This window comes from Suricata suricatta, chromosome 11, assembly GCF_006229205.1.
Source record: "Suricata suricatta isolate VVHF042 chromosome 11, meerkat_22Aug2017_6uvM2_HiC, whole genome shotgun sequence".
NCBI lineage: Eukaryota > Metazoa > Chordata > Mammalia > Carnivora > Herpestidae > Suricata > Suricata suricatta.
Window position 1 is genome coordinate 101,759,258 of NC_043710.1, and position 15,855 is coordinate 101,775,112.

Consider the following 15,855-nt stretch of genomic DNA (forward strand, 5'->3'; position numbering starts at 1 on the left):
TCTGTAACCACACTGATAGGTTTCCCTTTGTACATGAGGGCCCTTTTATCCCTAGCTGTTTTGAGAATTCTCTCTTTACCTTTATATTTTGCCAGTTTCACTATGATATGTTGTGCCGAAGGTCGATTCAAATTCCATCTTAAGGGGGGTTCTTTGTGCCTCTTGAATTTGAATGTCTATTTCTTTCCCCAGATTTGGGAAATTCTCAGTTATAATTTGGTCTAGTATTCCTTCAGGACCTTTCTGTCTTCCTCTTCAGGAATTCCTATGATACGGATGTTGTTCCGTTTGATTGTATCACTCAGGTCTCGAATTCTCCTTTCCTGCTCCTAGATCAATTTCTCTCTTTTTTTTCAGCTTCCTCTTTTGCTGTAACTATATCTTCTAATTCACCTATTCTTCTCTCTGCCTTTTCAATTCTCGAGGTGGCTGTCTCCATTTTATTATTCACCTCATTTACAGCCTTTTTAAACTCATCACACCTATTTTCAAAGTTCCTAGTCATTGTCTCAGTTGCTTCCTTATGCTTTTTTCAACCCCAGTGATTAATCTTATGATAAGTTTTTAAAATTCTTGTTCAGTGATGTTGTTTAGGTCTGTGTTGAGATACGGGAGAATATATCTGGATTGCAAGAAAGAATAAAAAAGGGAGAAAGGAGAAAGGAAAATAATGAGTAAAAATTAAAAAAAAATTTAAGTAAAAAAGGTAATAATAATAAAAGTACAAAAAAAAACAAAAAAAAGGAAAAAAAGCAGCAGGTAGCCCTCACAGGTAGGCGTGGTTTGGTGTAGTAGGTCATTGGGGCTGCTCTCAGAGGCCTCGCCTTGGTGGCTGCAGAGAGTAGAATGGCGGCGCCCTAAGCTCTGCTGGAATTAAGCCACTCTAATGAGTCCAATCTCCTTGTACCGCAGCTGAGCCAAGTTGCATTTTCCAGGCCCCCCCTCATTTCAAAATCCTAGTCCATGCACTTTTATGCTACCACAGATGAGATGTACTTGCTTTGGTGGCTGGCTTCTTAGCCAGGATCTCGTAGGGGGAGGGAGCAGTTTCTCTAGGCATTGGCAGGGATTTGTGCTGCTGCTGCCGGAGGTGAGGTGAGGCGTGCCCCTCACAGACACTGCCACCGACTCCCAGCCCCCAGCCAGGATAGCGATTGCATAGGGGGAGGGATCAGTTTCTCTCGGCTCAGGCCGGGATTTGTGCTGCCGCCGCCTGAAGCGAGGTGTACTGCCTGAGGCGAGGTGCGCAGCAGGAGGCGAAGTGTATGCCCTCACAGACGCCACCCCAACTCCCAGCCCCCAGCTGGGATCGCATTAGGGGAGGGATCAGTTTCTCTTGGCACCGGCTGGGATTCTCGCTGCTGCTGCCCGAAGCGCCGGGCGCTGCTGGAAATGAACTGTGTGCTCCTGCAGCTGAAGCACGGGCCCTCACCTCCACCGCTGCTTCCACCACAGCCAATTCCCTGCTGGGATTGTGTAGGGGTGAGGGCTATTTTTTCTCTGTTGGCACCCGGGATTCGGGATTCACACAGCCAATGCTGGAGGCGAGATGTGCTATGGAAATGAGGTGTGTGCTCCCGCTCCCATAGCCGAGGACGAAGTGCGTGCCCTTGGGGCCGCCGCTGCAGCCGCCACCATGGCTGTGACTGCCTGCTGGGATGGCGCAGGACTGGAAGCTATTTTTTCCCTTCTGCCACCCGGGTTTGGGATTTGGGCTACCCAGCAGTTATATATGGAGTGAGAGTTTTTCTTTCCAAGTGCGGTTAAACGTTCTTTATCTCTTCCCTAGAAACAGTACTATGAGCATGTTCAGTTTCTCTTTTTCTTCCCTTTGTCTCTCAGGGGCTCCGCACGCTTGCTCCGTGTTGGGCTGGGGCTCCCACCTCCCCTGCCTGTCTTGGACTGGCCCATTTTCCAATCTCCCCAGTTCGCACTCACTCATTCAGGCATCTTTGAGGTTGTCTTCTTTCTGGAGTCTGTATTTTCTCCTTCCGCTCTTGCAGATGAGAGTAATGTCCTTCTTAGTTTGATAGATGGGGCTGATGGAGTTTACAGAGCTCCCTTCCTCTCCACCATCTTGGCTCTGTACTGATTTCTTTTTTTAAGTTTATTTTGAGAGAGAGAGAGAGAGAGAGAGAGAGAGCGCGAGAGCGCGCAAGCACACCCCAAATGGGGGAGGGACAGAAAGAGAGAAGGAGAGAGGGAATCCCAAGCAGGCTCCACACTGTCAGCGCAGAGCCCAATGCAGGTCTCAAATCCACTAACCTTGAAATCATTGCCTGAACTGAAGTCAGACGCTTTGCCGACTGAGCCACCCAGGTGCCCCATAAAGTAATTTATTTCTGACATTTTTTTCTCCTCTACTCGACTAGAGGTCCTTGAAAACTAGTATGGAAAAACTCTTAGTAAGACTGCCTCCCTCCTGGTGGGTAGTCTTTGAAGAAGTGACAACATTTTTGTAGGAAAAAGTAGAGATGTCAGAAATAAACATGTATGTTGTTACAACTTCTAAAAGCTTAGCACATTTATTCCTTAACTCCCTACTCCATAAGTTTGAGCAAATCCACAGAATTTTATTTATTTTCAATGTATTTACATACATAACACATAAATACAGGGAACAGGGAATGTTTCTATCATATACAGCATCATATATGATCATGCTGATTCAATCATAAAATGCCTAAACTTTAAAGTCAAATGATAGAAAAAGGTATTAAGATGTATATCTATGAATCCAGACCAAAATTTTATTTTTACCTACCCGCATTTTTCAGATTTTCTAAAATGCACATATAACTTTCTAATAACTATTTTTAAAGAATAAATAAGAAAATAGGTATTCCAGAACACCATAATTATCAAAAATGGTTGATTACTCAATGTCTTAAAGTTAATTTGTAGAGTATACATCATAGAAATCTGACAAAGGACCATGCTGGGGATTCAATTTGTAGAAATTTTCTTCCCCAAAACAGAAGGGTTAGTTTTAATGAGGAGTAAAAAGAAGGCAACCAAACCAAAGGTATATAAATACAAAATGAAGTGGACAATGGAATTATCCAGATGTTTCAGGCTCAGGTACTTTGAGGGCCTCAGAATCTAGAAAGCAGTGCTACGATCCTGTTCTTTGCTACTATATACACACATAATGTTAAGAATACTGTTTGACAATATATAAAGAACTCTTAAAACTCACTAATGAAAAGCTAAATATTCCAATTAAAAATGCTCTAAGTTTTAAATTGTACGGTTCCCCAACAAGACACAAATGGCAAACAAACACATGGAAAGATACTTCACATCATAAGGGAATGCAAAAGAAAACCCTCCTCACACTCACTGAGACAGCTATCATCAAAAAGATGGAAAGTAACAAGTTTGTTAAGGACGCGGAGAAATTGAACCCTTACGTGCTGTGGTGGGACTGTGGGACGGTGCGGCCACACTGGAAACCTGTTTGGCAGTTCCCAAAAGCTAAACAGGGAGTTCCCACCTGACCCAACAATTCCATCCTAGGTATATCCCAGAGAAATGAAACACATGTCTGCAAAAACTTGTACATGAATTTTCACAGCAGCATTATTCATAATAGCCAAAAGGTAGAAAATACCCAGATGTTCATGAATTGATGAGCAAATAAATAAAATGCAGTGCATCTATGCTTCTAATGGAATATTACTTCACTATTAAAGGTAATGAAGTACTGATACAAGTTTCACCACGAATAAGCTTGATGCTAACCAAAAGAAACCAGCCACAAAAGACCACAAAGTACACAACCATGTTTATGTGAAATGTCCAGAAGAGGCAATGCTAGAAGAACAGAAAGAGGGAAGTGGTGCTTAGAACTAGAAACGGGGAAGGAGGGACATGGGTGATAAAGAGGAAGGACAGCTAGCTAATGGTCATAGGATTTCTCATGGGCAGGATGAAAATGCTTTAAGATCATGGTAATAGCTGCACAATTCTGTGAATATATTAAAAACTACTCAACTGTTTATGTTAAATGGGTGAATTATATGCTATAAATTGTGTCTCAATAAAGCTGTTTAAAAAAATAAGGAGGTAGGGGTGCCTGGGTGGCTCAGTCGGTTAAGCGTCTGGCTTTGGCTCAGGTTATGATCTCATGTTTCGTGGGTTTGAGCCCCATGTCGGGCTCTGTGCTGACAGCTAGCTCAGAGCCTGGAGCCTGCTTCAGATTCTGTCTCTCTCTCTCTCTCTGACCCTCCCCTGCTCATGCTGTCTCTCTCTGTCTCTCAAAAATAAAATTAAAAAAAAAAAAAGGATGTCATCTGGCCCCCTTTTCAACAAATTATATGATCTGTAAAATAAGCATTTTCAGTTACAACTAGGAACAGTATCAATTTCCATGTTCTCACCTCTAGCTATAAGAATACATAAAAGGGACATGGGAGAAACATTCTAGAAAGCTAGTTTCATAAACTGAAGATGACTATCAGTTATCTATCACTGCATAACAAATTACCCCCAAACACAGCATTTTCAAACAATGAACATTTATGATCTCATGCAGTGTCCAGTGGTTGGAAAGCAGGGAGTAGCTTAGCCGGCAGGGTCTGGCTCAGATCTCTTATCAGGCTGCAGTCAAGCTGGGCCTTCAATCCCCAAAAACTTGACTGGGGTTGGAAAATTCAATTCCAAGCTCTCTGATGTGGCAGTAGGTTGAAAGCTCCAGTTCTTCCCCTCTATGCCGCTCCAGGGGACAGCTCAGGACATGGTTCCCTCCGCCCCTACCCCAAGCAGGTGATCACAGAGACAGAGCATGAGTGCAATCAAGATAGAAGCTTGGCCTTTTATAACCTAATATTAAAGGTGATCCACCATCATTTCTGCAATACTCTACTGATTACACAGATTCTTAGACAAGAATGTGAATACCATGAGGTGGGAATCACTGGGGCCATTATGGAAGCTGACTATCAAAATAATATTATGACAATAAACAGACCAAAGATCCCACATAAGCAAATGCTTGACTTGTGCAATGAAAGGGGACAGAGGAGATACATATTCCTTAGTAGTGTGACAGATACACCCTTGGAGATGGAGAGTTGTGATAAGAAGGTTTGCAAGGAGCATTCATACCATTTTCCATTTTCCATGTGATAGACTTACAATCAGCATAAAGAAACAGAACTGTGGAGTCGGGGACTGATGGAGGAAGTGCATAAATGATTTAGTCAACCTCACTCTCTCCTCCTCCCTACCACTGACAGATGAGCAAAGAGTCCAGGTTGCAGAAAGGAGAGGTGACCCTACCAGGGTCATAGAGTGATAGAGCAGGGACCTGACTCCATTCTCTGTGTCTTCTCAATACACCAGGAGCAGTATAGCAGAGAACCAGCAGCAGTGAGTCTTAGTACAGGCGAGATGTTAAGCATGCAAGCATTGTATCAACATGCACTGAACAGCCAGACTCTAGAATTGATATTTCTATATGTGGCCTTTTGACGCTGGCTGCATTCCTTGATCAGGCAGTAGTGGACTCTTATCCTTCTTTCCACTCCAACTGAGAGCTGCCCTACTTAGCTGGGGGAAGGAAGGAATCACTCATTCAGCTCAGCTAATAGTTAGAGAATCTGTTCCATACCCAGCACTGAATGTGTACATCGGAAGGGCAGCACACATGGTCTCTTCACTCAAAAAGCAGACAGTCAAGTTGAGAAAACAAGGCCTAAACACAAACACTAAGACAATTACATATCACGTGACAGGGCAGCACAAGGATTTATGTATTTTAACAGTTTTCTTTAACAAGAGACCTACATAATACCTACAGGATACCAGACATATTACGTGTTCACTCTCTGCATCCCCTATGAGGTTATCTTCATTTTACAGATGAGCAAAGTGAGGCCTGAAGAGGTTCAGGAACTGTCAAAGCTCTCTCTCCTAGTAAGAGCCCAGGCCAGGTTCTAAGGTCGGATGGCCGCAGGGCTGCACTTTCTTTCTTTCCTTTTTTAAAAAATTTTTAAAAATGTTTTATTTATTTTTGAGAGAGAGAGAGAGAGAGACAGCATGAGCAGGGGAGGGTCAGAGAGAGAGAGGGAAACAGAATCTGAAGACAGGATCCAGGCTCTGAGCTGTCAGTACAGAGCCCAATACGGGGCTTGAGCCCAAGAACTGTGAGATCATGACCTGAGCCGAAGTCAAACGCTTAACCGACTAAGCCACCCAGGCACCCCAGATCCACACTTTCTTACCCACAGCACTGTAAAGCTTCTTGATAATAGTGACAATGATTCTCCTGCCTCCCTCAGAAGATCTTTTCTCAGGGTTCTGAAGGAGAGTCAGTTCTGAAACTCCTAAGTTCCTCTGAGAAATCCTAGCTTTAAAGCTGTACAGGGGAAGGGAGGACCCAGCCCAATACAGTAAGAAGGTCCCATGACAGTTGGCTCACTCTGTGGAGAGGGGTGAGGAAAAGCGAGTAAACATTCAGTAATGAGGCAGTGCTTCCCTGGTATCAACATGAAAGATAAAATTGAATCATAACTGCAACTGGCAAATTAGGCTATAGTTGGAATGAAGAAATTAAATGGATGCACTGTTTTGCAATTGCAAACATAAACTGATTGACCCTGTCAATGCCCACTAGAATGTCAAGAGATTTAATATAATCTTCCAATGATTTTCTCCAGGAATCATGCCATAGGAAAACAGCACAATCCACCAGGACCAGATGTATTTGGTCATTTTTTAACAACATGAAAAGTCGTTTGAAAAAAATAATAAAGTGATCTGTAGGTCTGGGAAGCTTTTGCTTAACAAAGCAATGAATTCCATTTTGGTAAAAATTTGTCAACTTTGCCACTTTATAAAGCAATAGCTGTCTCTTCCCTTTACAACTGAATTTTACATTTTGGAAAACATTCCTCACAAAAAAGGAGAGCTCTTGTAGGCCACTGACAATCTTCATGTTTTAAATTTCTACTTTGTTCTTCTGATCATATAGCTTGAATTATCTATGGGTCTCTCAATTAAAGCCTAAGAATGCACTGTCCAAAACTGTAGGAATATGCCTTATGTAGAGCCAACTGGGATATAATGCCAGTCAGCACAATGGATAACATTTGGGACAGCTCTTTTTTCAAAGATAAATGCCTATATAATTCAGTATAATTTTGAAAAGGTATTAAAGATTTTTCAAAATTCCTCTAAAATTAAAAATTTTATTTCAAAGTCTTGTACCAAGAGATTGTACCTAGGTATAGAAGGTTTGCAGAATTCCAAAAGAAATCTAGTAACTTTGCTTTCAAACTGACCTATCCATCAAATTATATCAAACTGTTACCACAACTACTTTAAGGTGTTCAGTATGAGAATGGCCTTCATAAGGTCATTCAATTCATTCCAATCACTGTATCTGGAAAGTTCACATTAAACCAGCAAAGGTAGAGGTGGTTTCCATTCTGTGAGAACAGATTTGATCACAGTCTTCAAAAAACTACTCCACAATATAAATATACTCCTTATATATGAAGGTATGATGAGTTATCATCTACTGTAGACTAGTGTTAAAATTATAATGCTAACATAACAGAGCAACAAGGAAATGGGATGATGAGAAATTGGTAGAACACAATGGGGTTAGCCTAAGTAAGGCAATGTTGGTGTGTGTGTGTGTGTGTGTGTGTGTGTGTGTGTGTAGTCATGCACAACAGGAGTGAAGTGACCAAAAGGAAGCAGAAGCCAGTGAGCAGACAGCTGCGTTCCTCGTTCTCCAATGCCTGCTGAGTTGGCCCTCTCACCCTATCATCCTTGCTCCAGCCAATTCCATCTGTGTCTTCTCTCAACTCATAGCATTGGCACATACGCATCTCCTCGATACCCTCTGCCTTGAGGAGCTGAGCAAACCAGGTAAATCCTCCATGCCTCAGGACCTTATTTCCCAGAATCATTCTAGGTGTACTTCAAACTTCTGCCTACAGAGATTTCACGAGTTGTCAGGGTCTACTAAGACTAAATCCAAAATGTTATGAGCTAACCATGCTTCAGGCCAGACCTAGAAATCTAATTGTCTTGCTAAAATGAATTTAGTATTAGAGTCTAGCAGGCTTCTCAATGGCATCTTTCATCCTTTTTATTTCTAATATGCTATGCTCCTCAAAGAGTCTTTCTATGAGGATGACGTGTACTTCTATGTCTATTGTTACTATTGCTACTACTAGTAACAATAATAATAGCCTTCATAATACAGCACTGACTATGTGTTAGTAATTACATTAAGAAGTTTACATGTGGGGCACCTGGGTGGCTTGGTCAGTTAAGCATCCAACTTTGACTCAGGTCATGATCTCACAGTTTGTGGGTTTGAACCCCATCTCGGGCTCTGTGCTGACAGCTGAAAGCCTGGAGTCTGTTTCAGATTCTGGGTCTGTGTTTGTCTGTCTCTCTCTCAAAAATAAAATAAAACATTTAAAAAAGGAAATTTACATGTATAAGACCTATTTAGTCTTCTTTACAACCTAATGAGATAGACTTTCTTATTAACTCTGGTTTAAAAACTTACCCAAGATCACACAGCTAGTCAGGACCAGTATCTGGATCCAAAACTCCAACTGAGCTCCAGAATCCATGCTTTCAGACACTTTTGTTTGTGTTATGTGAAGGATATGCCATGAAGACCAGGGGCCTGGGTGTCCAGTCCCGTCTTAAGGCTATAATAAACTGTGCCCTAGGGCAAGTCTTTGACTCAATTTCTACTATATAATGCCCAGGCTCAGTGGTTAGCTTCTGGTTATACAATGCTATGAAGATAAAGTAGGTGCTTTTCATTAACAAATGTGACTTTTCTGGGTGAGTCAGGAGGTTTAAAGCTTGGAAATGAAAAATGTCTAAGGGAAGGAAAGAGAAGGAGGAAACTAATAATAACTAACTCAATCTTCTAAGAATTTTCACATTCCATATTCTGTGATGCAAGCATGAGATTCAGATTTTACAGAGGAAAGCACAGAGACTCAGAGATTAGATGATTTTTCCAAAGTCACACAGAATGTCAGGGTGGAGAGCCAAAGCCCAAGCACCTCCTGCCTGCATCACCCACCATGCTTGCCTAGTGTGGCCTCTCCTCTTGGCAGCACTGAGCTTACGCTTAAATGTAACATATAAAGTACAAACCACTTAATATGTTTTGTGTATATATATATATGTATATATACACATATATACACACACACACACACACATATATATACACACATAAATATGTATATTATATATTTATATAAGTCTTCTGAACCACACATACACAATAAATTAATTTGGAGGTGAGAAGATAGGTAAATATGAACTTAAAAGTGCTAACAGACTATAATTTAAAACAGAAGTGGGTGGGCACATCTTTGTGTAACTTCTACAAGGTGGGTTGAGTACCTATCCAAACAAGTGAATTTCTGGAGGGAAAGTCTCTAGGACTTGAGCGTGCCTGAGTAAATGATAAAGAAATACCACAAGAATGGCTCTACATGTGGTGTTTCCAGATCACATACACGAGTTCTTGGGGTATTTTGCTGCATGAAATAACCTCCTAACTCAGAATCATTTTGTTACAAGGAACCAACCCTCCTCTCTAGCCAGAACTCCACAAATAGCACCAATGAATAAGGAAGGTCTCTTAGGTATTGGCTATGTAAAGGAGGGCAGGAAAGTCAGAAACTACTATGCTTACTAACTAAAATTCCTATTCTGGTTTGGAAATGGAGTCACTTGTTCATTCACCAATCATTCAACAATAATAAATGAACACCAGGTATGTACAAAGCATTATCTTCTCCATAAAAGGCATTAAAGGGAACGTGACATAAATGGTGATGCCAATGCAGTGGCATGAGTGCTTAGGATTACAAGAAACACAAGGAGCATGAACGTTATTTATAATGGGTCAGAGGAGTTCCAGAAAGAGGTGATGTCTGAGCCAGTGGTAGAGTGAGTTTAGGAAACGGAGTTCAGAGCGTGCATAAGGAAGTCTGTTGATTTACTGGATTTGACATATCATAATTATGTAGCCACAGAATTAGAAGTAGAGGGTTTTATCAGATATTAAGTTCGACACTTTCATTTTCATTTAATGAAACTAAGCCCTCTAATTAGGTGCCCAGTGTCTTACCATGAGGATGTCTACTGCATGAGGTGAGGTTGTCCTTAAACACAGAACTCAGTGCTGTGATGTTTGAGAAAGAGCAGCTGAGTGCAGCCAGGCTTGCAAACCACTAACCTTCTCAGTGTGAAAGAGGTCTGTCATCGCTATGCCACGTAACAAAATAATCACTTAGAGAAATTACCTCCAGCTCATCTGAACGATATCCACGTACAAAAAAGAAAAGTTACAATCTATAAACCACCTCTCCTTATGTCCTCTATGTGCCGATCCAAGAACTCTGGACATAAAACCGTTTAACACATACAGTTAACTCACCAACTAACCTAAGTCTTCCCTCTCCTTTAAACCTAGCTCTTGTTCATTCAGTTCATTAAAACTGAGGGGCAACAGCTGTTAAATGAAGGGATTCTTTTAAATCCTCTGTGGATGTTTGCTAAACTTTGGATAAAAACTTTATCATCATTAATTACTAAGCAACACCTTATCAGGAAGCCACAAGTAGAAACAGCAAGGTTCGATCACAAAGCCAAAATCAAGTAAGGGTATAATTCAAGAAACATGCAATGTTACGATGACTATATTTCATACAAGAAATATGAAATGCTAAAGTACTCTATTTCTTTAACAAGTTAGTTTCTATGATAGTACATGTAAAGAACTAGTAAAGATCCTTTTTAGGTACTAGAATTCTCTTGTACAAAGTTCTACTCAAAACAAGTGTGCTATCAGCTTGGACTTCAGAAGGTTTTCACGTGTTCTCGATGTAACTGACAGAAAAGCAAAATTCTCTAATTATGAAAATTTGAGTTATTTTTAACAACTCTGGAAAAAGAAATGATTCATTTAAAAAAGTTCACTATAGGATTTCTTTAAAATAGCAAGTTTGTAAATAATTAGTCTGATTTATGTAACTTTTCAAGAACATACAGGTGGACAAAATTCAAAGGCTTTCTCAAATGGTTCTAACAGGATTTGATCTCACAAAAAAAACTTTAAGATTTAAAAATGAAAAGAGCTAATACAGTTATGATAAAGTGAGAATTTAAGCAGTAGGGAAGCAAATAACAATTCTAATAACATGTGCATAGACAAGGGTGTAGAGGGACAAACAAATGAATAATAGTGGTTTCTCTTGAGGAGCCTGTAGGGACTTTGCTGTTTTATAACATCTACATTGTTTGTTTTATAAGAAATATGTATTACAATTCTGTACTTTCTTAAAATTCAATTTCAATGTTCCTTTTTTAAAAGCATTCTTTAAAAAAAAAAGAATTTTTTTTTTTTTGCAGCGTGCCACAGTATTTTCCATCAAGAGTGTATCAGAACCAACCATGAAGAGTTTCTGACAATTATGCAGCTGCTGGCGACCCTCTGTAGAACATTGAGAAACCTCTGGAAACCACTGGACTAGATGACCTTTACCGCTCTTTCCAATCCTCAGATTAGATTACCTACAAAAACTCTACACATTCAACACCCAACAGCTTTCTTTGCGTACACACTAACCGCCCAGCTCCGCACAGAGGAGAGGCATTACTTCTGACGGTGGGAGGAGCCCCCTTCCCTGCGTTGCGCACTCGCTCCACTGCCCTAGAGAAACTAGGACACGAACTGAAGATTAAAATGTGTACAATTTCCACTTCAATAACTATTTTCCTGTGATTGTTTGAACACTAACCCATCATAAATCTCTGTCTCGGAGGCATAAATTTGGGAACTGGCTCTAATGTGAGCACCAGTTACTGCAGGGGTGACTGAAGGCGGGAATGGGAAGGACACGGCCTGGCTGGGTGTTATCACACTGGGTCTCTAACTGAAAACAATCCCATAAGGTGGGTGATTGTTACCATTTTTTTCGAGCCTGGCATTTCCTCTCTGCCAGTTCTCAATCCTATGAGAGCCAACTCCCCTTTGTTATAGGAAAGTCTACATATACATATTCATTTCAGTTCCTCCTTTTCTATCTTGAAAAGAAATTCAGTTATTTAACAGAATTTTGAAAAATATCATCAAAATATCCCAGCAGTAACATAAAGGAAAGTGAAGTAAAAGTAATTAATAATAAATTATGTATTTCAATGTGCGTATGCTCTGGCATGACTATACAAAAAAACAATGAAGTAGTCAATGCTTACACTACTTACATTTAATATACTTTAATTTTGGAGAAGCTGGATGATAAGAAACTATTACACACAAAAAATATAAGAAAATAAAGTAAAGCCATGTGATTTTCTGAAATGATTCCAAACAATATAAAGAACAATTATCTTTTGATATGCAAGATCGTGCTGTTTCTCGAAAATTTAGTGTTTATTAAAACAAATAAAAGTATATAAAAATACTTTGTATGTAAAGTAGAGTTAGGTTATAGGCATACACAACCATATAAACTATTTTAGCCTTGTTCACAAATATGCCATATACAGCACATTCAAAGCTATGTAGGAGCCACACAACTCTTTTACATGGAGGATGCCCTGTGCATTATGGGATATCTACCATCCCTGGCCATCACCCACCAAATCACTGAGACAAACTCAAATGCTCCACAAAATTCCAAAATGCCCCCTAGAAGTGAGTGCCACCCCACTGAGAACCACTGGTGTACATGAACTTCAAGTATCCACATACATAATATTATAGGTTCTTGCACTGGCCGAGAAGGTAAGTGGGCCACTACTGACCCTTGGTCTTGGGCTGACGATTCTCTGATACAGGACTACTTGTAATTGAAAAACCTGGGATATATCTATCCCAGATGCTTCCGATAAGAAATGATACCTGAAACTTTTTTATCTGTATTTTAAAAAGTAGAGAATAAAGTTATTTTTACGTGTATAGTACAGCCATATCCACAGTGGTACTAATGATTCTGCCTCCTCTCTCTACCTCCCCTAAAAAATACTTCCTCCTGAGTCTTCTAGGTAATCAGGGTCAAGCTGTGAAAATATTACCATTCCTTTTTTTCCACACTAAGGCAGAGATACATTAATGAAAATAATTCAAAAGTCATTTATACAGGCACTGAAATGCACTATTTATTTGGAAGAAGAATATCTTCCTAATGAAGCTTTGATTAGGCATCTATTACAAGCTATTTCCATTTCCTGATGAGCCCTGTGACTGAAGCAGTGCCTGCTGGGGGCAGGCCGGGGACCTGCCTGAGTCCGAGAACATGATGCGTCCTAAGAGAGCGACTCAAAGTATCTTGAAATTTTCACTAATCGGGACTCAGTTAGGTAATTTCTTTTTGGCACTGAGAAAAAGTCATGGCTTCACACAGATTTTATGTTAAGTTCAGCACATCATTCACAGAAATACCAGATATACTCTCACTTTAAGCAAAGGGGGTAAGGACTTCACTTCATATGGAAGAATTCACAGATGAGAGGAAAACCATCGCAGGGTTCCTTTCAACATAAAGACTCCTCCTGGTTAAAATGCCATTTAAAGATTAATGAATAAGTTAATGATGGAATATTCATTCAATTTCTACACCTTATGAAAGACTTTCTTAAAATGTCTATTGAAATAACATTTAGCCTCAGTAGGTGAAATGGCCCTTTTAACAGCTAACTGGTGTGATTTTCCGCTTCAGGTCCTGTTGATTAATTCACTAATTAATTTAATAATGCACACAAGAAATCAGCATTCTGTTTTTTAGAACCTCAACTTGGTTATCTTTCTTCATATCTAAAATTAGCAAAAATTTACTTCATGCCACGCACAGTGTCACCTTATGATAAAAAATAAGCCAAAGTTTGTGCGTACCCAAAGATATATGGTGATTAAAATAACTCCTCTTTTGGCACTGTGATCGCCACTTGTTTCTATAAAGCAACCTGAGCGATACGTGCAGGCCTGCACACTGTATGCCACGTGCTGTGGGATTCTTGCATCTGACCACACCGACTAGCTCTAAAAGGCTTTAAGAGTCACATAAAATACAGACCTTATTAAATAATATCAGAAGTCATATTTCCTATTACTAAACAGAGAATTTTGGTGCTGACAAAAAACCAAAAAAACCCCACACATAAAAAAAATGCAGCACTTCTCAAATGTGTACGACAAAACTATGCACTCACTTGGCACTGGGCCTCTTTTGTAGGGCTTTATCCAGGATAAGAGATGGTGCACTCCTCCTCCTTTCTGCTAGTGTTTTCATTTTCTGTGGAGAAAAATAAAGCAAAATGAAGACCATGTGGCTTGTAAAGCAAGTAGATGTTTTCAAACCAATTCAGCAAGTTGTGTATTGCCACTCCTTGTCTCTCCAAGAGTTTGCAGTCTCCTGATAGAGATAAAATAATCACATCTAAACTAGAATAGTATGTGTCAAAGGGGGGACAGACAGTAAATATCTTTTTATGATCAGGGAATAAGGAGGTGAAATGTTCATCAGAGTATCTGGGAAAAGCATTATCATAACCATTATCATCAACTGCAGCTAACAGATATATTGCTTATTATGTACCTGGCCCTAGGCTAAAGGCAGGACTGGATTATCTTATTTATATTCCAAAATATCATCGGAGTAGGCAGGTTCTACTCTCTCTATTTCATAGGCAGGGTAGGCCCAAACTGGGCTTCAAGGAAAGTCAGGATTTGAAGAGATCAAGTAAAGGGAAGGGGGAAAAAAAAGAAAGAAAAAAAAAGTTAAAGCAAAGAGACTAGATTCTTACATATCTAATAGACATTTAAATTTAAATATTTACACATTTGGGCATCCCTTCTTCCATCTTCCACACAGGTATTTTTTTGTTTTTGTTTTTTTGCTGGAACTTAAAAACAAAAAGAACAGTTTTTTTTTTCTTTTCTAAGTGGTATATAAACATAGGATTAACTGGATAATTCAAATTCTCTGTTTTGAGGACCTAAAATTTATGGTAAATGGGGATTTATTCAACTTGGATTATCCAGGTAAGTACTCTCTAAATTCAATCTTATATATTTAACAAGCGTAGGTAGCATCAGAAAGTCTGTTGCCAGATATGGATGAGAAAAAGTACCAACAGAGTCATAAAGAGCCATGAGCAAAGCTCAGGCTGTGGACACTCTGCTGCCCCCCTCCCCCCACCGCCGTCCTGGCCAGAGGGCTCACGGACCGCTGGAGGGCCCAGGCCAGTCATCCTGGGAACCGGTGTGCTCCAACAGGAACCATAGAAAATGTAACTGGCTCAGTGGCAGTACCTCATTACATTATTCATAAAGGAACTGCTTCTTAGCTAGTAAAATAAAACCTCAAGCCCAGCCTAGGAACACAGGAAGAATAATACAGTGACAAGTGGATACAATTCTTATCCCCCAAATTCACCATGTCCCAGGATCTTTCCCTGGTACCTACTGTCACCAGTGTCATGCCTCAGTGTTGCTGACCCCCACACCCCATTAATCTTTTGGTTTACATGTGGAAACTATGTGCTAAATCTTCCTTAGTACGGCTCTGATGGCAACTGACACAATAAGCCTGGAATAAAGGTAAAGGAGAGGAAGCAAATGAGTAAGAAATATAGAATACCATACTTCTCAATCAGTAGTTACTAACCAGGAAGGGTTTCAGAGAAGGTTAAACTGTATAATTTTTTTTACATAGTATGTATATAATGCCTTCCTTCTGGAGGAAAGCCCATGATTTCCATTAGGTTCCCAGAAAAGTCTCTGATTCTGCTAACCTCTTTTATATCTTACAGCTGTAAGCCCCATCCCATTATTTCCATTACTCACGTCTC

General features: G+C 40.1%; 1 protein-coding gene across 1 annotated transcript in view; it reads right to left on the bottom strand.

Moving 5' to 3' along the window:
• The window catches only part of ARHGAP20 (Rho GTPase activating protein 20), a 101,284-nt gene extending 86,990 nt beyond the window's left edge, over positions 1–14,294 (bottom strand). The window contains exon 1 of the mRNA XM_029915020.1: positions 14,215–14,294. Coding sequence (XP_029770880.1) covers positions 14,215–14,294 — 80 coding nt within the window. The remainder of the gene's footprint in view (positions 1–14,214) is intronic.
• Positions 14,295–15,855: the final 1,561 nt, after the last annotated feature.